The sequence below is a fragment of the Diprion similis genome, chromosome 4, assembly GCF_021155765.1.
Source record: "Diprion similis isolate iyDipSimi1 chromosome 4, iyDipSimi1.1, whole genome shotgun sequence".
Classification (NCBI taxonomy): Eukaryota; Metazoa; Arthropoda; class Insecta; order Hymenoptera; family Diprionidae; genus Diprion; species Diprion similis.
The window spans coordinates 18,863,263-18,886,876 of NC_060108.1; the positions used below are offsets into that span (position 1 = coordinate 18,863,263).

At 40.6% G+C, this 23,614-nt stretch overlaps 4 protein-coding genes across 8 annotated transcripts; 1 reads left to right on the forward strand and 3 right to left on the reverse strand.

Annotated features, from left to right (window-relative positions):
* Positions 1-37: 37 nt before the first annotated feature.
* On the reverse strand, positions 38-3,565 carry LOC124405301 (E3 ubiquitin-protein ligase UHRF1-like). Its single transcript, XM_046880101.1, has 8 exons — positions 3,287-3,565; positions 2,148-2,737; positions 1,695-2,052; positions 1,387-1,575; positions 1,146-1,302; positions 867-1,065; positions 366-782; positions 38-273 (listed from the first exon to the last, which is right to left on the reverse strand). Exons 1-8 carry the CDS (start codon positions 3,368-3,370, stop codon positions 54-56), a joined length of 2,214 nt encoding a protein of 737 aa, XP_046736057.1. The 5' UTR covers positions 3,371-3,565; the 3' UTR covers positions 38-53.
* A 1,572-nt stretch (positions 3,566-5,137) lies between these two features.
* LOC124405471 (zinc finger protein 91-like) lies at positions 5,138-13,953 on the reverse strand. Of its 4 annotated transcripts, none has more exons than XM_046880378.1 (12): positions 12,942-13,953; positions 12,719-12,766; positions 11,642-12,192; positions 11,054-11,383; positions 10,743-10,943; positions 10,045-10,497; positions 9,447-9,920; positions 8,810-9,097; positions 8,257-8,694; positions 7,966-8,102; positions 7,745-7,857; positions 5,138-7,656 (listed from the first exon to the last, which is right to left on the reverse strand). In XM_046880378.1, the coding sequence occupies exons 3-12, from the start codon at positions 12,143-12,145 to the stop codon at positions 5,612-5,614; spliced, it is 4,983 nt and encodes a 1,660-aa protein (XP_046736334.1). In that variant the 5' UTR covers positions 12,146-12,192; positions 12,719-12,766; positions 12,942-13,953; the 3' UTR covers positions 5,138-5,611. The 4 variants fall into 4 exon arrangements, with proteins under 4 accessions (XP_046736334.1, XP_046736333.1, XP_046736332.1 ...); XM_046880377.1 differs by having other exon boundaries at positions 12,485-12,766; XM_046880376.1 differs by lacking the exon at positions 12,719-12,766.
* A 2,431-nt stretch (positions 13,954-16,384) lies between these two features.
* On the reverse strand, positions 16,385-20,723 carry LOC124405475 (dnaJ homolog subfamily A member 2-like). The gene is made up of 7 exons (XM_046880392.1): positions 20,555-20,723; positions 19,622-19,847; positions 19,427-19,502; positions 19,272-19,352; positions 18,822-19,081; positions 18,365-18,708; positions 16,385-17,789 (listed from the first exon to the last, which is right to left on the reverse strand). Exons 1-7 carry the CDS (start codon positions 20,621-20,623, stop codon positions 17,607-17,609), a joined length of 1,239 nt encoding a protein of 412 aa, XP_046736348.1. The 5' UTR covers positions 20,624-20,723; the 3' UTR covers positions 16,385-17,606.
* A 207-nt stretch (positions 20,724-20,930) lies between these two features.
* Positions 20,931-23,551, forward strand: LOC124405473 (pre-mRNA-splicing factor CWC25 homolog). Of its 2 annotated transcripts, none has more exons than XM_046880385.1 (6): positions 20,931-21,082; positions 21,242-21,581; positions 22,013-22,173; positions 22,247-22,891; positions 23,004-23,266; positions 23,365-23,551. In XM_046880385.1, the coding sequence occupies exons 1-6, from the start codon at positions 21,065-21,067 to the stop codon at positions 23,477-23,479; spliced, it is 1,542 nt and encodes a 513-aa protein (XP_046736341.1). In that variant the 5' UTR covers positions 20,931-21,064; the 3' UTR covers positions 23,480-23,551. The 2 variants fall into 2 exon arrangements, with proteins under 2 accessions (XP_046736341.1, XP_046736342.1); XM_046880386.1 differs by having other exon boundaries at positions 20,933-21,101.
* The last annotated feature ends 63 nt before the right edge of the window (positions 23,552-23,614 follow it).

Consider the following 23,614-nt stretch of genomic DNA (forward strand, 5'->3'; position numbering starts at 1 on the left):
TGTCAAGACATTTTTCGTCAACTTTTTTGCGACGACGTTTAAGGAAACTTTTGTTATCTTCCGGCCTGATAACCTGGGTACAGTGAAAGCAGTATGGAAGCTAATGTTTCATTTTCTATCATTCGGTAATTACTCTCAAGAGGGTGACGACAAGATGGACACGAATATACTCCCGCAGAAAAACTACGTTTCAGACAGCTGAAACAAATGTTGTGAGCACAAGGTGTGGTGACAGGACGATAAACGATCTCTTGACAACAGACGCACATAAATCTGTATAAAAAGAAATTGACGAGTTAGATCATCATTTGAAAATTAATATAGAGTGTTTAAGCATCTTAGAAAATATGATCAAAAAAACCTACCTTTCAGAAACACGTCGTAAGAACGGAACTTTTCCTTCAAGCAAAACTTTCCGACACTCATCCCAAAGTTTTGTGTTCACTTCATCTTTTCTAATCAGATCAGACAGATCTTTTTCTAGCCTGTAACCCTCTCTCTTCTGCCGCTTTTCAGCAGGTCCTTCCTCATCAGAGGTACAAGGGTTACTTTCTTTTAAAGTACCACGCTTGCTGCGTTTTTTGCCATCTGCCTTTTTGGTTGCTTCCAAGTAACCATCCGGATAAAGCATTTCTAAACCGAGAGCATCTATGCGGCGTTTGCCTTCTCGAGTCCAGGGAGCAGGTGCAGGATCATCCCTTCGCAGAACATAGCGCCACACACTGAATCCGCTTTTACCTTTTTGTGGATAATATTTAACCACTTTGTATATACCATCATATCTGGAAAGGATAATCAAAATTTTTTTTACCAAACCGAAATCTTCGAGGACACAATGTTATTTTATTCACGTTTTCATAACGTACCTGTTACCATCCACTGGCGCGTATTTACTGTGTTTAGCAAGCTTGTAATTGCGTACAACTCTAACAGGAATTCCACCTCTCCAATCTTTAGCTTCAGCACCGTCAATGTTGTTTAGCTTTGCATTACAGTTTAAGGCCAAGGCTTTGTTCATCCGTGTTAAGGTCTGATCGCAGCTCTGCTCAGCAGTTCTTTTGTTTCCTTCACGAGTTTTTTTTTATTATTATACAATTAAACAATCATTGTCACTTGTGGAAGAAGCAGTTTCAATTGAAAAGTACCTGAGAGATCCCGACCACCTGAGCCTGTGTAAAGAAATTCGTCCCCATTATCAATGTCATCCTCGTAACCACCTGATAGAACAAGCGAGTACGCACAGTCAGTTTCTCGCCCATGAATGCCAGCTACATGTGGCCTGTGTACTCCTGCTTCAGATGCCTAGAATTAAATTTAAACCTCACATTTGTTTTGGTTCATGTGGCGTCACAGAAATAAATTTTTTAAAACCAAAATGACCTTTACCTGCAATCTGAATTTCCAACAAGTACCAACTTCTACTCCAGGGACAGGTCCCCGGTGATTGGGAGGTACTAACGTGCATTCTCTAGTTCTTCCGACACATGCCATTCCTTTTCCCCAATCGCGTTTTCCATCTTGCTCGCCTCCTATGGCTTTTGATTTTTTCTTACTCTGTTTTAATTTGTCTCCAGCCTAGAAGAGGGTGAACGGATGAAAAGAAAGGTAAAAAGATCTTAAATCGCAATAATGAACATCTGAAATATATATCATTTTTAACTTCAAACTATTAAGTAATCTCAGAAATTGTTTACCTTGACTATTTCATTTTCATCATTTTTACATTCTGGGCAGTACCATTCATCCTCAGTAGGAATACTAGTTAAAGGTGGGTTCAGACAGCCCAGATGATAGGCACAATCACATTCGTCGCATAGCAAAAGCAGATGCGCATCTTCTTTGCCGGAGCAAACACGACAGCCACATTCTCGACAGTCTCTACCTGGATTATCCATACAGCTTGCACAATAAGCTGGAATTCTACGCCTCGTGCCGCTGTTTGGGACCTGTTCATTATCTTCCGGAGTACGATCACGAAGTAACTTTGGTTCCTCTATCGCAAAAATTTCTCCCTTGGGATTAACTCTACGATCTTCCATCGGCAGCCGTTCTCTGTAGATAATAAAATATGTGTTCTAGATAAGCAGAACAATTTTTTGTGAGATTATAATTTTCTGTAACATCTTTGATGTAAAATATGTAATTACCTTCCTACATACAATGTACCAGTCAACTGTTCTACTGTTCTAGTCTTATGTATCTTGACAATCTTCAAATCATACCAATAACCAATTTCCCTGGGTAATTCAATATTGAAATTAATCATGACACGTTGGCCAATTTCCAAATCACAAAAATCTATTAATCTATGCGCACGAGGTCTGATATGTTTTTCATCAACATCAAAAGCATCTCCATCCTCTTCTGCGTCCCACTTCACTCGGTATACTAAATTATTCTCTCTCTTTAGTATTTGGGTTATAGTAGCCTCAAACCAAGCCCCGTATACCAGATCCATACAATCTATGGAGTCTCCAACTTTATAGTATCGACTTTCAGCCTCAACAGCATCGTCTTCAGTTTCTTCTTTATCATCGATATTTTCATTCTCGCTATAGCTATCTGTGGATGATTTTTCTTCAGACAATCCGTCAGCAACAGCTTTTTCCATCAATTGAATAACGTCGTTTAAATTAACATTGTAGTCAAAAAGTTTGTAACCATTTTCTAGCTGTTTGCCGCGGTAAAATAGTCGCTGATATTCCGGCTGCACCAGCATCTCCTTTGCAACCATAGCCTGAGAAAAAAGCATTGCAACAGGTGGGGGAAAATTAAGCTTTGACCAAGATTAAATTTGATAATGCCTCACTAATGTATTCTTTTTATATTGCGCTAACGTTATTAATTAGGTCGCATTCGTTTGAGATATTTGCCAAATTAAATAAATACAGCTGCTTATCTCAAGCTCCGACTTGATAATGGAATGATAAAATTACTATCCGCATTGTGATGACCTATTCATTTGAAATTTAACGGTTTTTCCAACACCTGGTGACTTTACCTAATGGGCGAACAACCTGCATTACGAGTTGTGAACTGTAATTGGGATGTTTTGGTAAACCATATTTGCCTTATGCAGCTTGTTTGGCTAAGTTTGGCATCAAAAAATAAATATCTAGTCAGACCGCATTCCTTTGTTCTTTGGCAAAGTTTGTGAAAGTTTCGGAGTGAGGTTACTTTTTTCTTTATATTTATCACTGATTAAGTAAGCGTAGCAATATAGATAATATTGGTTTTTTGGTTAAGAATCATTATTGTCATAATATTATTGTGGTTTTTTTATTACCTTGAATTCATCTACAGTCGTTAGTTTCGAAATGTTCAAAACGACATTTCTCTCGCCGTCAATAGTTCTCACTTGAACGTACATTTTTTCGAAATAATTTTCAACAAAAATTTGGTGCAAAAAAAACTACGGTCACGAACCGGATTCATTAGTTCATGTTTACTTAGTTCGGAGAAAATAAAAAACACCTCCGTTAAAACGTGTTGACAGTACACCAACCAAGCGGAGCTCGATGCAGGCATAGACTAAAGAATCTGCCCCGCGGTCCCCGCTTCCCGTTAGCCGACGCTATGACACGTTCAACGGTTACGGGCGCCATTATAAATACCGGAAATTTGGCGGGAAAATCTTTGTCTTCGACACGGCTCGACCACCTGCCCCTCAAGGCTCGTTCACATGGAAGCTGGTAGTCAGATCGACGCCATTCCAGCCCTTCACGACGAGCAGCGATGCAAGTTGTACCACAAACGTTCATATTCGAAACACATTATCTCTTTACTTGAACTTCAATCACATGATATGAACCTATTTGAATTGAGATCGCGCTGGACTAATCTGCATGAATCCGAATTGACGAATCGAACTAAAGGTTCTTTTGAGCTGACCAGCTTGATGAACGAAATGTTGATCACTCAAAAACGAGTTTCGCGAAATAGATTCATGAAGAGTATGAAACTGATTAAACAGTGAGGATAAAGAAAGATCTTGATCGTGACCGGTAACTGTTATCATTCGATGATCAGATACTAATCTCCAGCATGTATATATAGCTATCGGTGAGAAATGTATGTGCTCTCAAAACGAACCACATGAAGTTAACGTGGTGTTAATGGTGTTAACGATATAATACCTTCAATTCACGATTTTTCAAATGTAAACATGATCGGTATTCACAACGATTAATATTATCGTTCAAACCATATTATGAGCAACTCCCACAACTAGGTATTCAGTATTTCCATAATTGGCGAAAATACAGATTCCGTACTTCACAAGTATTGACGGTAATTCGCGAAACGACGTGATATCGTAAATATCTGTTGAAACGGACCCTTCGAAGCCCCACGGGCACCGCCTGCGCTAACACATGTACAATTTTTACCTGAGCCGAGCGTAAAACACAAATGCTGCTTACCAAAAATTGTGCATGTGTTGGAGCAGATGTGACGTACCACATGGCTTAGAAGGGTCTGTTTCAACAGATATTCTCGCTACGCTATAGTCATGATCTACCTGAATGAAATTCAGGGGGCTGCGTACAGCTTGAACATATTTGCGCGCACGAATGCCTTGGTCAGTCAATATCGCGTGTTTATGCGTAAGCGCAGAGATTGAGCACGTACGAACCATGGACATAGGAATTACGAACACGATTCTTCGCTCGTCGGTTCATTGAAGGATTTTCGTGTCAAACAGCGCTCACAATCATTATAATGTCTCTCTGACGGTATCCTGATTTTTACGGTTTTCCCGCACGGACGTTCGTGCGTATGACCTTTTTTCGTTCTAGAAACTTCGTGTTCGTACGCGCAAATTGTGCTCAAACCATTCGTGGTAACTGGTGGTAACTGTATCGGCGTGTAAAAATTGGGATGTCGTCAAAGACACGTCCTAACTAATCGTGAGTGCTGTTTCACAGGAAAATCCTTTGACGAATCCACGAGCAACGAATCGTGTTTGTGCCTGCTCAGCGTCTGCGCGTACGTATAAACACGCCGTACTGACTATAGAGCATTCGTGCAGGGAAACCGTTCGTCCGCGAAAAAATACTCAAATCTGTACGCGGCCTTAGAATATCAATTTTCGTACACACATTTATGCTGGGTAATAGCTGGGGAAAGAAATTTTATGTTTCAACAGAACTTTCAACCTATATTTTTCAGGTGCATGAGTAACAATGAGGAAAAAATTATTTTTACAAAGCATGATCTGTATCGGGTAGAACCGCGATGGGTAAGGGTAGATAAAATAATTATTTTTTTATAAGCTTTGAACTGTCTCGGTGAGATAAAATCAGTGCTGAGTTAAACGTAAATTATAAAATGAGCAACAATCTTTATAATAGATTAAGGAAACAAAACAAATCAACCGAATAACAATAGAAAACATTTGAGAACAGAAGCTCCTCGCGTCAATATTTACATGATATACATACGTATAACTGGCTATAGCCGTGATTAAATACAATTATCAACATATTTTGAACAATGTACCGTTGGTACGGTAGTGATGCACAGGTATTCTGATTTCTATACGATGTATACAAAGTTTGTTCCGCAAATATCGATATACGAATAATTATAAGAAAAAGACACTTTCTTAATTCTATGTTAAAACGGGTTTTTTAGTTTCACCCGTGTTCGGATCTACAATGACCTTTTCTTGAAGGGCAACAGTAGAAGTAGAAGCTGACGCAGGAGGCAAGGGCATTGTATCTATGGCAGGAAGAAACCTTCCGTCCATGCATTCCTTGAAAAGAAGCTTTTCACTCTCTTCATCAGATTTGTCCTGCCTTCCATTTTTAGTTTTTTTCAGAGGATGTACCCGCAGAGCCAAAAGTTCCGCTATTAAGTACGATTCCGGCTTATACATTCTTGTAAAATGAAGTCGCACGTGATCACTGGCATTTTCATCCTTCCGTGGAACGTAATCGCAATGAGGACAAGGAGGCGTCATTCTCTCGATTCCGTGTCTCCGCTTGTGAGCATCCATTGCCTCCTTGTCAGGGGTTCCGAATGGGCAACTCGGACAACGTATAGATTCTTCGTCAGTTTCGTTGGGCCCCACCAGAGTTCCTTTTCTTTGCATCAATATCAATGATTGTTTATCTTGATTAGAAACTACTATTGTGCTCGTACTAACCGATGAAGTCGTGGTGGTAGTGGCCGTTGCGGAAGTAACCACCGAAGTCTTGGACAAAGATTTTCCCGGTCTTGTAACTGAGATGACGGTTGGCTCGGCAACAACATCACTATCAACAGAAATTGCATCATCCTCAAACTGCCGTTTCGATGCCTGAGCTTCGGCGTTAGCTTGATGTTTCTTTAAATGCTGAACGTAGTTTGCGTAATATTTAACAGAATAATCACAAGTATCGCAGCGATATCGCTGCTTCGCTCCGTGAAGCGTCAAGTGAACTCTGTACTGTTCACGTTTTTCGAAAGCGGAGGGGCACTTATGGCATTTGTACCGTTTTTCTTTGAGTCGTCCGTTTCTCAAGTATCCTGGATAAACGAAGTTAGGGTTTCCACGCATCAAAATTCCGAATTGCGGGTCTGGAGGTGGCGGCACTCTGCTTACAACAGGTGCCGCTGTAGTCTCATTTGATTCGGCACGGAGTCGATGAACGACTTGATGTTTGGCCAAGTTCTGAGCAGTTTTTGACGAATAATCGCATTCCAAACACTTGAACTTATTATTTTTTCCATGCAGGGTCATGTGGTATTCCAAAGCATCCAGCTTAAAATATCGTGCAGGGCACTTAGCGCACGTGAAAACTTGGTTTCCATTTTCTTGACTATTTTCATTAGAATTACCACCATTAGGACTGGAATTTATTTCGACTACGATCCAAGCAACACCGCCGATTCCAGCTGCTGAAGAAGAATGATTATTCGCCTCAACGCAAGCCGTTGTCGGAGGTGGATGTCTTTGCGAATGACCATATAATGACAAAAGGTACCGAGTTCGTTCCTGATACTCAGGAGAGTGAGCTTTTTGGTGTGCAAGAAGATGGGCGGGTTGTCTAGCAGCATACGAGCACCATTGGCAGGAGTAGGCCAATTCTGTTGAGTGGTACCTCAAATGAATGCGTAGTTCTTTTTCACAGAGAAATCTCGCTGGACATTTACTGCAACAGTGTACGAGCCTAGAGTCTCGCAGATCGGGTTCAGGGCCGAGAACCGGTGGTTGGGCGAGTCCCAGAAGCGTGGCTAGGTCATTGAGTTGCTGATTATCAGGTCGCCCTTCATCAACAAGGCAATGTACAGTACCCAGAACTCCAGAATGCATGGCTGTGTGAGACTCCATAACGTCGCGACGCGTGCACGTGAAATTACAATCTGTACAGTTGATCAAGAGCCCTTGATTCGGTGGAGATACGTGCATTCCTTCGTGGTCCCGTACTTCGGCGCGACGTGAAGCGACGTGAGGACAGTGTCGGCACTTTAACATCTTTGTCAGAGTCCCATCGGGACGAGAAACCCAAACCAAAGGCGCATCGGGAAGAGCTCGAGTGTCTAACAGTAAAGGAGGAGGGACACCACCCGTGACGTTTGCCTTAGATCTCGGAGAGGTTGGATCTGACGAAACCGCTGATGCCACTCCGGCTATTTCTTCGACGGACGAATCATCAGCCTTTGTTTTAGATTCTAATGATGGCCGGTATCAGAAAAAAATATCAATTACGTCTTTTTCTCACATGAAAGAAGTTCATTACAAAAGTATTTTTTACTATACCTGATGAAACACGTTGAAACTTCCGCTTTGCCGGTAAACTCTCGGCGTCTACGTTCCGCTGATGTTCCGCCGCCAATTCCTCCCCGTGAAGCCTTGCGTGTTCCAACAGTTCTCTGAGGATATTAATTACAGTATTTGTGAAAAATTTTCTGACAGATATTAGATGTTAAACCATTATGCTCAGACTCGAGTGAACAATTGAATATTCATCCACAACTCACGCTTTGGTGCTGACGTAAAACGGGCAGAGATAACATTTAAAAATCGCCCCGAGATTCGGTCGGTGATGATCCCGATGAGCAGCAAGAGCGGCAGCACTAGATGCCGCAAACGGACAATCTCCGCATCCGTAAACTTTCTACAAAATTAATAATGAAACTTATAGTAAATACGCCTTTTTGTCTTAGCATGAAGCTATACATTGTTGTCACAGACTTTAAATTTAATTCTGTGGCAACTTCTACAATGATCCTAAGATACCTATAGACCTACAATTAAATTAAATTACTCACTTTCTCGTTATCAGATATCGGTAAAGATGTTTCATAGTGAGACTTGACGTGTATCAAAACTGCATCTTTGCTGGAGTCTCTGTAGTTGCATCTTTTACATTTCCATAATGTACGTTTGGTTTCTTCGGAGTTATTAACTACAGTAGTTGTAGTGGGAACAGATATTGTCAAGGCTGGGGTAGCGGTAGGCACGGAGGAAACGGGATTATTCTTCAACAAGGATTGACCCTGGTTACGATTTGCCGCTTTTAGAGGCGGTGGGGGTCTGGAAGGTAGTGTAGAAACTTCCAAGGACGAATTAAAAGCTATAGACATGGGATTTGGAGCAGGAGTTAGCTCCGGTGGTTGCCTATATTCCGACTCATCTGTCAGCATAATTTTCGACGGTGGTTCGTCAATGCAGTGCTCATCCGCTAATTGTAGTTGCTGCTGTTGCACCTGGAATCATAACAATAATTAATGCGGCTATTTTCGCCACGATTCTCTTACTTTCGTAAATCCAAACGGTTGAAAGTCAAGAGAACAAACAGGTATATAATAAAGAGCGGCTAACCTGCGCAAGGTATTTATTATATTTCGAATAATTGCGGCGTCCCGTTTCATCAGTCATAAGAACCCGGGCGGCCGCATGTTCTGGGTCTCTAGCAGCTTTGAGTTTGATATGTTTAGTGATGTCCCATCGCCAATTGGACCTGTAAGAACACAGCGAGCACTCGAACGGCTTCCGGTTTAGATGTCCGACTATGTGGACGTGAAACCGAGATGCTGTAGATGCCCAGAAAGCGCAGTGAGGGCACTTAAATACCCGACGGCCACTCTGCTGTGTCGAGCCACTCTCCACCTGTGAATACCTTTTATTTACTATCTTCTAATATGCGTGTACATAGTTTTGTCATGGTGAGAATTTCTCGCAACTAATCCCTCTAATTGCATATTACGTGAAAATTGGTTGCATGGTTAGTCAGTGGAAACTTACAATTAGTCAACTAGCCATTCAATTTTATTCTTCAAACAAAACCAAGCCCCAAACTTGTAATCATCTTGGAAGTTAGTTTATACAGTTTATTAGTACTTTCTCATCACCACAGTAAAAGTTTAATCAGAAAATGTATGTCAAAATAGGTAGGTACAGATAGAAAGGACAATAGGTAGGAACATAGGATAATAACGAGATTGGCTTGATTACACACCGACGAGCCTGAAGAATTGAGTCCGGTAAAACTCGAGTCCCAATCCAATTGATACGGAAATCTATATTCTCCGCGATAAGTGGTGGTCGGACGATCTTCTAGGTAAATTTGCGAATTATCATTAACTGTCGACTCTTCGGTACCGGATTGGCAGATGTGTAAGTGCGCTTGGAGATCGGCGGAGCTTTTACATCGCCTACGGCATTTGGGACACCTCGAGGAGCCAAGAGAAACGCTAAGAGCGGCGTGATGTGTCCGTCGATGGCTCGACAATTCCTCCATATTCTTCGCTTCAAAAGTACACCAGCATTTCAAGTCTATTGCACCTCCATTTCCGCGCATAGCCCCATCCGATCGTCCTCCATTATTCGATGTACTCGTCATCAATCGCTCCTTTAGTTTGTCAAAGAAGGACGCGTTCTTCTTTTCAAACGAATCCCCGCTACCACTCAACTCCCTCTTGGTAGCTAAATTCTAACGATCAAATTCAACTGACTATTCCGCTATGGATTTTATTGTTTTTATAACACCTAAATTTAATCAACTTCCCCAACGCCGTGTCTCCGGTAAATAAATCGCGTTTTAACAAGGTACGTACCTCTTGTTCACCGTATAGTCTCGCCATTTCCGTGTCTCGTGCGATTTGCGCCAATTCCGGCCTGACCCTGACTCTCGGCACCCGTAGCAGCGTTGTGTTGCCACCGCTCCCGCCAACATTATTCGATTTCGGGGAACTCGATGTCCCCAATGGTATCAGCATCGGTAAAGGTTTCCTGGGTCTAGAGATCAACAAGGGGGCGTGAGATTCCGCCAAATGTCGCTGCATTTCAGAGTCCCACGCTGTGATGAATTGGCACCCTTTTTCTTCACATTTTAATGCTATGCATTCTGCATCAGCAATAACACTGTTTCTCTCGTCAATAAAATCGTGTTTCTCAGGAGTTACCGATTTCCTGGGTGTTCCTACTGACTTGCTCGGGCTCACGCTCTTTGTCGGTGTCAAATTGCCCGACGTTTTCGTAAGGTTTTCTCGAAAGTCGCTAGCACCAACCTACCGAAAATAGTTATCATATAAAAATATTACAGGATTTACAACTTTTATCGTCTTTCTTTGTTTCGGAAAAAATCTCAAGAGAATAACCAATTTACAAATAGCTAGTTCAAATTTAAAAAGTCAAAGACTTGCACTGATCATCCAAAATTTCACTTTCGCACGCAATTGCCGCACGAAGAAGTGTAAACAGATAGTAAAAGCAAGACTTCTCTTTCACTTTTTCTGTTCCCGTGCATACGGACCTGATTATAACGTTTTGGGCTATTGCGGGGTTTCCGCTCACACGGGTTGTTCGGCTTTCGATGTGGCTGCCCAACAGGTGGATCATGATGATTCATTTCGTGGACAGTAAGACTTTGCCTGATATCAGCAGTAAAATTGCATGCACGGCATTGGAAGGCTCCGCCACCCCCGTGATTTCGGGTGTGACGATCCAAGTTCCACTGGAGAAAAAGAATATGGTCAGACTACCTATACGTTTTAATAAAGATATTTTGATAAAGGAAGAAGATGCAATAATACGCGGAAACAGAAGAATTAAAATTATTTCTACCTTATAAGGAGTCCGAAAATCGCAGGCATCGCACTTTATCATAGGCATGGAGTGATATTTGACGTGTTTCGTGTATCTCGCACGGACGTGCGTTACATAGGAGCATTTTGCACAACGGAAGAATCGCCTTTTTAAATGATGTACGCGTTGATGGGTCTCCAAGTCTCGTTGGTTTACCGCAACGTGAGCGCACATCGGACATCTACTTCTCTCGGCCGATTCCGTAGCTATTTTGTCCTGCAGATCCTCGTGAGCAACCCGAAAATGACGCTGGAGTTTTTTCGCGTGTTGGCAGACAAAATCACAATGGGGACACTCGTAGCATCTCACCTAAAAATCAGCTATTCATCACTAAATTCGCGGTGTAAAAATAATAGTGATCCTATGCGCAAGAACGTGACGTATGCGTCGCCCCGTGAGCGCCTAACTATAGGCAATCCTAGGAAGGATTTCATTGCCTTCGCCTGAACAGTGAGCAACTGTTCATACTGCACGTAATCGATATTTATAATTCGCATTCTTGTAGCAACGGGTTCCTGCGTCAAATTCGATAATTCTGGGACTTTGTCCGCGATTGATAACACTCACCCTTTGCTTGTGTTCTTTTTTTAGGTGATGAAGGTAGCTTTTAAGACTGGGCAATTTTTTGACGGGCTTGCAAGTTGTACATTCGTATACTTTCGACACCTCTGTATCGACGAGCGGGCTTTCTGTCGGCTCTTCTTTTATTACCAATTTCCCCTCCTCGTCATCTTCCGCGCCGTCTTCATCAACATCCTCCTTCTCCTCCTCCTCCTCTTCTTCCTCCTCCTCCTCCTCCTCCTCATCCTCCTCCTCTACAGCCGCCGACGCATCATCCTCATCCTCCTCTTCATCCGCCATTGCTGTTGGCTTATCATCCAAGACGTCTCCCCTCTTCCTCTTTCCGGTGTCCTCGCGCTCTTGGTCCTGTTCCATCGGCTCGTCTTCGTCTTCGACATTCACTGCGTGGTTTCTTTCTTTCGCAGGGTGTCCGGTGGTGGGCGGGGGAGCCGCCACAGCAGGTTGTGGTCGAGGACGCAGCGCTCGCAAACGGGGCAGTGAGTCGGCCATCTTGTTCTGTTCCGTGGCTGTTCTTTTTCGTAGCCCCCTATCAACTCCTGAAAAAATTCTGATTCTTAAAAAAAAAATTCAAAGTTGTTGGAGTCGCGTGCCAGTTTCTTGAAACGCATTCGATTCCCATTCTTTGCTGAGCTGAAAATGCCAGTCAAATAAATGGACATGTCATTCGATTATCGTAACTATGCCAGAGCTGAAGACAACCAGATTCCCTGAACTGGCTCGTTGATCGGTCACGATGATTGCAACAAGACGATCGATCATTACGCAACATAGCGCCAGTACAATAATCCGTTGAGATAATTAGCATTACAAAAGCAAAGAATTAATTTCAGCAACTTGAAGGATAGCTGTTGTTAATCCGCCATTGCATGACTGTTTACGACCTTCCGTTCCTCTGCTTTCTCACCTCGCCGAACATCCAATATCCATGCGACTTCCGCGCTGGTCGGAACGACAGCGTGCGTCTCACTCGCTCCAACCTAACAACCAGCTAAGCCATGTACTCGCACGCTCTCACTCTCACTCTCTATTCCCTTCTCGCTCCCGCCTTCTCTTTTTATCTATCTCTCTCCGAAGAGACCCAAGATGTGCTGTAGTTATACCGTCTTCCAACTGCACGGTACACACAAAACAGTACCCAAGTAGAAGAGAGAAGAGTCGATAAACCCCCGAAGAATAAGTAAATTGACAATCAAGAGACGTGGCAGCGAGATGTGCCGAGTTGAACGTGGACATTTGTCTAGAAGGAAGGACAGTGGTAATGCAGAGTAATTACATGATTTAGTACCTTGTTAGTTGATACTCGGACCTTCGGAGTTATTATTCACTGATAGTCGACGATGCCTCGCATAGAATCTTGCTTTTGGAATACGGCGAGGCCGTGACGGCGTGTTGCGTGTATTGCTCAACTCTTACACGGTGTGCTTTTGGCTTCGCTTGCTGCCCTGGCCTCTTGCGTCTTGCCACTAGACTCTAGAGAAAAGCCAGGAGGAGCAACGGCGGCGGCGGCGGCGGCGGTGGCAGCGGCGACGACGGCGGCAGCAGGCGGTCGCTCGGTCGGTCGTCGGTGCGTCGGGGTCTCGTTCGTCGGTGTAAACACTCGCGCACGCGGGTAACACAGCTAGGTAGCACGCACACTACCAAGGAAAGTCCCGAGCCGAGCAGCCTGCAGCCTTGCAACGCTTGCCAGCCAGCCAGAGCCAGCACAGAATGCCGCCGACTCCCGAGTGCCTAAGAGCCGTTGGACGATCGCGGATTATAGTATTTGAAGAAAACAATTGTCGGCACGAAAGAGGGAGGGAGAGTGAGAGAACAAGAGGGAGAGAGAATGACGATAAATGTGTTAACGTATGGAGAAAACAGGAGAAAAAAGGAGAGATAGAGAGCTCGGTCACACAACTTTATGAATAGTGAGATATACGCGTCCATGTAGATGTAAGTATGAATGTATACCACCGATGATGACATACACGTTGAATCCATGCATGTGTCAGGGGCACGTGTATACGTACATTGGATCGAAGAGCTTCGCAAGGCGTGTTCGACTGCCTACGACCGTCTTAGCGGAGGAGTGCGAGATATTTGTGCGAAGAAAATGACGCGAGGTGTGGTAATGAAATCAGCGAATAATTAGAGGGGGATAAGCAGGATAAAGTAACGATGGTCCCCCGAATAGCTCCTTATTAATTAATAAAGTATTAATCGCGCACGTGTCGTACGTCTATACCATGTAGGTATGCGATACGATCGTTTCTGCAAGAACGGCGAAGAGACCCACCGTCAGCCCCTCCCGGATGCGGGATGACTGACAACGCCGATGGCCAAGTAGCGCAGGCGGGCGCCATCTGCAATTCCACTCCCTTCCAACTTACCTACGGGCATATTACGGGCTGCGGGACGGATCCGACGCGAAACGCGAGAGCGTCAGAGGACCTTATATACTTATTTATTACCATGATCGAGGTAGACTTATTCTACACCTTGACTTATCTTACCACCGATTTACCGGGTTTGCAAGATGGTATTCATCGATGCAGGCTAAGCGAACGCCTGGCCGCCATTTTCTTCTCTCCTTTTTTCCTGTTTCGATTAATTGTCTGCCCGGAAATGACGCGCTAGTACCATGCAGTTGTTATGATTATTCCGAAAATTATTCTAGGAAATGAAGAATAAAAAACTGACTTGCCCTAAAGTTGATCGCGTAAGTGCAATAACTGCATCAGATATTACCCTCGCCGTGTATTTCCGGTGATGACCGGCATATTGTTTTTATATATACGTACTAAACTTACACCATTACGGTATAGATACGATGTAACGCTGCATATAGATGCATGTAAGATACGCGGAGAGACGATAGCGCGAGAATCCGTATGGAATGGACATTTCGACGTGCAAGGAACGTGCATGCATGCGTATACTTAATGTCGAACGCAACTTTGTTTCTGCAAGTTATCGCATAGTCACTATTTTCGTAATAAAATTGCCGTTGACATTTTGAAGCAGAACAGGTTGATGTGGAAATTAGAAATGATACCCTGACCTTCGGCAACTATAAATATAGACAAGATTTCTATGCTTATTCGACATATGCTGCACGTACGCTCTCCCGTCTTCGAAATTTGCCGAATAATTATCTTTTCCCAAAATGTAATCAGACCGAATCATATTTTAATCTCCGATTGCGGCAGTTGCACAATCTTACGATGCAATTCTTATACACATACACTTATAATTATAAATCAGAAGTGTCTTTCGTTGTATAACATATAAATGTACACAAGATTATCGTAAGGCTAATAAGTACCTACGTCTACAGCCCAGCTCGATACCCGTTATCTTCGTGCACGTCCGTCGCCGAAGTATTCCAGGGCACGCAATGGCCATCGTGCAGTCAAGCTTACACTTCAGCGTCAACTATGTACTTTATTCTAGTTTGTGCAACACCGCCATTACACAGTCCCAAACTCTTCAGAATCCAGAGAAACGAATTACGCGGACACTTTCTACGTAATATGAAAAAAAAGTCATACCTGATTGCCTGAAATTCCGGTGCCGCATATACACGTCACGTACATCTATCAGAACGTGCTTGTAAGATCGGAAAAACCCTCCTCTAATAGGAAAGTTTCGTAGATTTTTGGTTATTTTATAGTTTAGTGGTTTAGGAGGAGAATGATCCGGTCACGGGTTTTTTTTTCGTTGCAAACAAAGTTGACAAAGCAAAGTATCAGCAGGTTGAAAAAGATACTGTGTGACATCAGCCATGCTGAAGTATATTGATATCTATGTCAAACCTGTGAAAGACAAAAGGTTTATAATATCATAAAACTCATAAATTTTGGAACAAGCTTTTCTCACTAAAATAAAGAAGTACCCCGAAATTATATTGAAATAAGCTACTTTGTGCACACATGAATAGTCGGAATTTGTTTTTCCGTAAACTATTACTATTGAAAGTATCGATTTTAAGTACGTATGTAATATGTGCAGGATTAATTGATTGGATTCATGAAACGAAAAATGTTGTACATATTCATTAGATGAACTTTTAGGAACAGATTTTTACAACCGAAAGTAATTTCATCAGATTTCTTGAAAACAATTCGTCCTGCAGTAATATCAGGATCATTATAACAAACCCAGCAGAATTCTTGCCGAAGCCAAGTAAAAATTCCACAGGAGTATAACCTTTCAGATAATTGCAGAAGAATAATATACTATGTATGCCATGTATGACATACATCCATGTCTGTATTCCCGGCTGTGCTCTGATTGAAAGAGCGATGAAGTAGCAAGATGATTCAATCGGAGAAACAAATATGCAGGTCTCTTACCAGCCAGATGCAGATTCGCTAGCAGACTTCGCACAAAGAATATTCCTCGGATATTGATGTATACGAAATGGAAATTTCTTTTATCTTTCGTACGCGGGGTTTTCACCATTAAAATCGGATTATTACGAATACTTATTGTACAAATATTAAAGAATAATATTCATCTCACGTCATCCATTTTTATCCGCCTTGCTGATCGTTTAATTCATTAGGGAACAAGTAAATATTTACGAAGTAAGATAATCAGAGTGAGGGAAACGGAAACCGGTAGACAATTTCCTTTAAATCACGCAATAATTTCATCTACCTAGCTGGTATAACGGAGAATATTTTTCTGAATAACAATTACCTGCACCTTGCACGTGACGGAAAAGAGATGAACAAGGTACATCACTTGATAATCAAGGCATACGTTTTATTTAAACGACTGCAGTTGAAACGGATGATTGATAAATATATCGGCTGAAGCCGATTAGGACGAGAGTTAATCTACATTATAGCCACATGATCTTTATGTATACATGTGACAATTATGTGTGTATGTGTACGAGTACTGCGTACACAGGGTGGAAGATGATTAATTTGCTGAAAAAGTTGCTTACTCGATTTTTTTCACCACACTGCACAATGTTTATACTCGATTCATCCATTTTGCAATTATCTAGGCTCTCATTCTCTCACTTTCACTTTGATCAATTCAATCACATAAAACAATTTTCTACGTCGGGAATTTTTCGAATGATACAAATTCATTCTTCTGGAACATTGTATAAGATTTTTCGTTTGGTTTGCCGCTTTCTTAGATCCTTGCAAGTTGTCATATATTGAATTTGAACAACACATTCAAGTTTTTTTTCATTTCATTTCTGACTTCATGATTCAATTATTATTCATTGTGATAATGGTGGTAATACAAACTTGTCTCTGCAGTAATTAAAGCATCACTGAAACAAATAATTAAATAAAAATAAAAAATAAATCATCACTTGTTCTGTACATTGACGTCTTAATCACGCTTGGCCTTCGTGGCTAGTGATAAATATATTCTGATAAAATCGAAAATTTGTAAATCAAGCCTCTTGAAACCTACTTCAGTACATGAGTGAATACTTTTACGGATTCTATGCGTACTGCAATTTCTTCATACAGGCTTTGGTTGATATAGTTGTAGTTTATAAGTTTAATATCATTTTCGTGAGAAAAGTATTCGTTAAAGGTATACGTGACCAATAATTTTGCGAGTAATGTTGTTATCAAGATGATAGAAAAATCAGATATAAAACATAAAACTAAAATAGATAAAATTGCAGATTGATAAAACTGTGTGTTGTAATCACATTTTGAAAACCAAAGGAATTGCTTATTCACGGATGGCAATCAACGGTATAGACAATCTGCAATATTTTTGTCTGTTCGTTGATCTCTGATCGTAAATTGTACTAATTTTGAACCATTTAATTACTCGTCTTCAAATGAACTATACTTGAAGGTACTAAAAACATCCGAGGACTTTAGTGACCACCTTCTCTGTTGTCGACTTGTTACTTGTCGAGTGATTAGCTACTCAATCGTTTTATTATTCTTTAAAAACTGACGGAGATAATTAGATATAAATTTTATTGATGGGCACATTGCACGCCGGAATGTTGATGCATTTCGTCTTCGTCTGACGCGTACGCTTCTGCCGATCGTGCTGACGAATCACGATGCGTTGGATCATATTCCTGTAGATCCACTTCCTCGGCATCACGCGGCACCACAGTGGGTGGAATGTTTGGTCCAAGAGTTGTTTTTAAATCCTGTTTATAAAATAATAACATTGTCCAATGGTAGAAGAACATTCACATTTTACATGTGCAAAATCTGTGATAGAAAACCTAGCAGGATTAAAATAGTAAATTGTATAACACAGAGGGAAACGCAGTCTTTTCGGGCTGAGCGTAAGTTTGCAATATGAGTCCCAGGTGAGCACGCATACGAGCCATAGACGAATATTGCAAATACACGAAGCGAAAAAACTGTTGCCTCCATGTTGCACACGACACTTTATATAACAAGAGCATGTTACGCATTTTTTTAAGAAGCACGAAATTGAGGTTAGAGTCGAAAAATGTCAGATTGGTTCACTGTGTTTGTCGCGACAGCGCATGAAAGCTGTATAGAAATGACTACTTTCAAATCCTAGGAATTAAAAATGGTCGTTTCAATACTCTAAACATGCGCATTCGCAGACTCACTGGAACGTCGTAGGAACGGGTACTTTCTATACGGAAAGCACCGATGAAAAACTGTGTAAAACATGCTCGCGTTATATAAAGTAGATTGAATAGCTAATGGAACGTTTAGGTAAATGTAAAAAAAAGTTGAAACTCACCATGAGCACTTTTTCGGAACAAAAATGATTTTTAGGGAAAGTTACATCAAAGTTTATGTAAAGATTTCCTTTTTCGAAGGGATTCCTGTACTGTGGCATTCCTTCACCGACAACACCTTTCACATCACCAGGACGAATCACATGACCCGCAGGATGTTTAATAAGTAAATTTCTTCCATCCAAATGACGCACTACAAAACTTGCGCCACAGAGAGCTTCAGCTAGTCCGATGCTTTTGGTCATGATCAAATCATCCCCAGATCGTTCAAAGGTTGGATGAGGTTTTTGTTGCAATACAATAACAACATCACCGGGCTGTACTTCTGGCATTTGATCCCCTTCACCTAAATTACATTAATACATCATATTTTGCATGGTAACAAAAATTATATGACAATCATATTCAATATTCAGAAGTTTGAGTCATATTTCAACTGGCATCTACATATAATTTTACCTCTGAAGAGAATTTTCTGCGACTCCCGCATTCCTTTGTCAACGTGTACTTCTAATATTTTGGTTTGATTGACAACTTTTTTGCCTTCACATGTTGTACATCTATCTTTCTCATTGATTATTTCACCAGTAGTTTGACAATGGGTGCATTTCTCTTGCATCTGCTGCGCCATACCTGGTGCCAACTGCCTGTATGAAACTTTGTAACCATAACCACGGCATTGCTTGCATGTGGTCACGGCACCTTCAGCTCCACCGATCCTAACAATATATATTAATTAAGTATGCATATTAGTTTTGGAAAGAAATGTTTCTCCCAAAGATAGAAACATTATGTTTGCTCAATACAATGAGACTTTTTCTAGTCATTATGAAAACTGAAGTCAGGTAGAAAGTAAAACACATCATTATGGTGATGTATATTTAAAGAAAGTGTTAAATGAATTTTTACCCGGCACAAGCGGCACAGAGCACATTTTTGCTTAGCTGTAGCTTTGCAGTTTTTCCATTGTACATGTCTTCCAGAGTGACCCTACAAGTAAATATACAGATTAAAGATCACTTGAAAAAAACTTTATTAGCCATTATTAAGTCGCAAACACTCACTTGAGTGGATGAACAGTGTCTTCACCACGACGGGATCTTCGCCTGCCACCCATACCCCCACCGAAACCTCCCAGTCCTTAGGAAAAATCCAGCATAAATTGAATTAACAAATGACACAAAAGGTCAGGGAAATCATATGATAAAAAGACGTATAAAAGGGTGAAGAAAAAATTGACCAAAATTGAAGAAACTTACCACCGAACAAACCACCGGCTCCGCCACCAAAAAGCTGGGAAAATATGTCATCTGCGGGAAATCCATCGCTGGCTCCTTCTTGTACACCTTTGATTCCATGTTTATCATAAATTTGACGTTTCTTAGGATCGGATAAGACTTCGTAAGCAAATGAAATTTCTTTGAATTTATCACCAGCTTCCGGGTTTTTGTCGGGATGAAACTCCTTTGCAAGTTTTCTATAGGACTGATAATGTTCCAAATGTAACGGCTATCTTGTGACATATTATCACCTAGTGAAATTTAATGTTTAAGTATGACACAAGGGAAAAAATTACGCAAGACTTAAAAATAGTTAACGAAGCAACAATCAAATTATTTGCAATACTTTGTCTGTTTAGAGTAGCAATATAGATGAATTTCTTAGCTGCACAGCTCAGCTTTCACATCGAAGTAGTTTATTCATTTAAATTGCCAATAATAGAGGCCATAGAAAAAATGATAATAATAATGAAAATAATTTAATTAAACACAAAAATGAAGTTTAACACTACAAAATTCAGAGTTGACGAAAAACATAAGTAATGCTAATGGCTATTGAACTATCTCATTGGTGGAGAAAGACACTATAGGTAACGGTAAAATGCGGAAAAATTCAGAGAACCCGTAGAATAAAATTTATTGCTCCTTTGTCGTGAAAAGATACAAAAAAAAAAAGGAGTATGCATGCCAAGAACAAAAACGTTAATAATTTAAATCGAAATAAGTAGAAAAATTGAAGTGTTTCGCTATGTTATGTAATGAAAACCATTAATAACGAAAGAATGATTAGTCAAAAGTCAAGTCGCACATCGTGGAGTACTAATTATCTCTTGAAGAATAGGGAACAAGGTTTGACCTCGAGAAGATAATGCGGTAATGTTTTGTGAATTCCTGTCGAAGTGTTGCACTTACCTTTTTGATTTCTGCGTCGCCGGCAGTTCGTGGTACACGGAGTACCTCGTAAAGTTTATTATCTGCCATTATGCGATGGAAAATCGAAAAATCCCAGAGAAATCGTAAAAGGCCCCGACTTTGGCGTGGCGGAGCACAAGCCAAAAACCTCCAGTCGTTGGTTACTCAGATCTACCTAAGATACCGAACTCGGGATACAAAACATGGCCCTTGACTAGCAGGCTGGACGTCAACTAACTCTACGTATTTTAGATCCTTTTTGGGTTTTTCTATCTAACTCCAATAGTTCAATTTTTTCCCGCTTATACACTGTGCGCAAGGGTCCTAAGTAGCTTTCGATATTACTAATATATATGGATGAACAATAACTATTTGTCAGTAAATGGCACTGATCTGTAAATGGTCAGTAGTGGCAGTATTATTGACATAAGTTCACAATCTGCTGCATGGAAGTTGTGAGGCATTCGAGGAACAGTAAGAAAGCCACAAATTTATCACCGAATTTCGAAGATGGGAGGCGGAGACCTTGTAAGTAGTTGAATAAAATGTATAACCTACAATATAACAAGTTTTTTTCTACCTTCGTTACTTTGAATTGCTTGCATTATATTATGTCTTTCTGATAACCTAGATCTCATAATAAAAACATAAAATTTCTTATAATCACGTGTCTGTGTAATTACGTAGAATTTAAAGAAGTCATGGCATCCTTCTACAATGAAAAATATGGAGAAGGTGTGGAAAGCAGAGCAGCAGAACAGCCAAGAAAAGAAAAGAATAGCAGAATTAAAGCGTGAGATTGAAATGGAGAAAGATCGAGAAGATATGACAAAATATGCGATGGACCAAGGTGTAATTGAGAAAAAAGAGGATAAAAAATTGGATTGGATGTATCAGGGACCAAATCAAATGTTAAATCGGGAAGATTATCTGTTGGGACGCGCTATCGACAAACCATTTGAGCAGATGGCTCAGGCTGAGAAAGAGGCAGAGCAAAATCGTGCGCCCAAAAATCACGTAGAATATGGTAAATTGCTGAGGTTCAAATAATTAGAGAAATAAGTCCTTTGTAGTTCACGATGAACATACAGATAGCACCGTAACTCTGTTCCGAGTCGCAAAGAAAATTCCAGTTTGGAGTAAAGTCCTTCCAGGACTAGTGTAGACTATGTAAGAAAGAGTTCAGTCCATAAGTTTTTGTAGTTTTCCAAATACCACAACATTAATAGATCTGTTAACAATGTTATCTAATGTGTAATATCTACAACCTCAAAGGATTGGATTAACTATAAACAACATGCCTAATCAATTTTTGCGTAGCATAACTCCACTTTAATTGTATATCACTTTGGATCACTCAAATAGGGTTGCTTAGCCATCCAAACAGCGTTTTCGGCAAGTGCTGTCTGTAGAAAATTTTGCTATTGTAGTTATCTTTCTCTTGTTTTTTTTATGCAGAATGCATACCACCGTCACTGAGATTCTTTTCGGGCAATGAACAAGTGGATTTAGCCAGAAAATTACAAGAAGATCCATTGTATGCTATAAAAAAAAAAGAGATGGAAAGTCGGAGTCAGTTGTTGAAAAATCCCGTTAAACTGAAGCAGCTTAAACAGCTAGTGAGTTGTTAGATTAAATCAATATAGTAGTATAGAAATTTTCAGCAACATACAATTTGTATTTTGTATACAGTTGGAGGAGCAAGCAACAAAAAGTAAGGCCGAGAAAAAGCATAAAAAAAGGAAGAGCAAGAAGCAGAGTAAGCATGATTCTGAGGGTAGTGACAGTGATAAAGACTTGGACAATTTATTAGCTGCAAAGTATAGTAAGCTTAAAAATAAAATAAATGAAAAAGACTTACTAATGTCTGTGAAAAAGTTGAAAAAACAAAAAAAGAAAAAGGAGAGTAAAAAGTCAAGCGATTCTGAAGAAACCAGTGAGGATGAAGAAATAGAAAGAAAAGCAAACTCAAAAGATAAATCTTGGAAGAAACAGCATAGTATTGATGAAAATGAATCTGAAAAACGCAGCCACAAGTCGAGAGTCACTAGTTATGATATTAAAAGAACACACGAACAAGTGGATCGAAAGAGGTATAAAAATAATGGTTACAGTCACGAGGAAGAGGCCTCAGGGTCTAAGGACAAGCACAAAAGAACTAGTCGTGTTAATGACAATGAAGAATACCAAACCAAACGACGTCGAAATTCAAACGACTCTGTTAGGAAATCCAGCAAGTCTTTAAGGTCAGAAACAAAAAGATTGCATAGTCCTGAAAATAGCGGGAGTGACGAATCAGAACATCACATGAAATCGAGAGGAAATTATGGTCTGATAGTAAGTAGGTTTTTGTACGTCAGGTTCTCTAGCATCAGATCCATTACTGTAGCAGAAAATTTAAGTTTTCCTGTTGAATCATATGTTGAGAAGCTAATATTTTAAATTTCAGAGGTCTGACGGAACTAAAATTGTACCGTCCGGGAAGTCCAATCATTTAGATATAGTGAAACCCCATGAAAAAAAAGTGTCAGAAAAACGTTGGGTACCACCCAAGCGAGAAAAGCTGACAGAAGATGAAAAGGAGAGACGAAGACAAGAAATGATGGTCAATGCGTCATGGAGAGATAAGGAACGAGAACAAAATGTAAAGAGGTATCGTGATGAGGAAAAACGGGAAACTAGTGATAAAACTTACAACAAGGAATTCATTAGGTGAGTTGAATGCACCCATAAGACTTTACCCATCAAATATACTGATACTTTGCTGACTTACCTCATCTGATGTGCATCTTGGTTTTTCGTCATTTCAGAAAACAATTGGCTGTTGCGGCTGAAGTGGGAACTGTCGAATCAAGGATCAAAGCCAATATGAATAATATCCAGAGGTCAAGACGAGCAATGGATACAAACTTTGCGAAAAGATAATCCATTGTAAAATATTTCCAATGAATACGTGAATGTTATTTTAAACTATGTAAATAAATGATTATGATTCAATTGTATGTATACTTAGTTAAGCAATAACCTATATTTTTATGCTGTAATGGTTCTCATTATTAT

Bases quoted from the DNA above. Each gene is read 5' to 3' on its own strand.
- LOC124405471 (XM_046880376.1), bottom strand. From the start codon at position 12,145: ATGGCCGACTCACTGCCCCGTTTGCGAGCGCTGCGTCCTCGACCACAA. The intron at 10,498-10,742 runs GTCCGTATGCAC...TATTTTCGGTAG, and splicing joins GCCCAAAACGTTATAATCAG to GTTGGTGCTAGCGACTTTCG. The intron at 7,657-7,744 runs GTATAGTAAAAA...GGCCATCATTAG, and splicing joins GTTTCAACGTGTTTCATCAG to AATCTAAAACAAAGGCTGAT.
- LOC124405301 (XM_046880101.1), bottom strand. From the start codon at position 3,370: ATGTACGTTCAAGTGAGAACTATTGACGGCGAGAGAAATGTCGTTTTG. The intron at 1,576-1,694 runs GTAAACAATTTC...ACCCTCTTCTAG, and splicing joins ATGAAAATGAAATAGTCAAG to GCTGGAGACAAATTAAAACA. The intron at 783-866 runs GTACGTTATGAA...TATCCTTTCCAG, and splicing joins GCGCCAGTGGATGGTAACAG to ATATGATGGTATATACAAAG.
- LOC124405473 (XM_046880385.1), top strand. The intron at 21,582-22,012 runs GTAAATTGCTGA...TTTTTTATGCAG, and splicing joins CAAAAATCACGTAGAATATG to AATGCATACCACCGTCACTG. The intron at 22,174-22,246 runs GTGAGTTGTTAG...TTTTGTATACAG, and splicing joins TGAAGCAGCTTAAACAGCTA to TTGGAGGAGCAAGCAACAAA.
- LOC124405475 (XM_046880392.1), bottom strand. From the start codon at position 20,623: ATGGCAGATAATAAACTTTACGAGGTACTCCGTGTACCACGAACTGCC. The intron at 19,353-19,426 runs GTGAGTGTTTGC...ATTTACTTGTAG, and splicing joins GACACTGTTCATCCACTCAA to GGTCACTCTGGAAGACATGT. The intron at 19,082-19,271 runs GTAAAAATTCAT...ATATATTGTTAG, and splicing joins CTCTGTGCCGCTTGTGCCGG to GATCGGTGGAGCTGAAGGTG.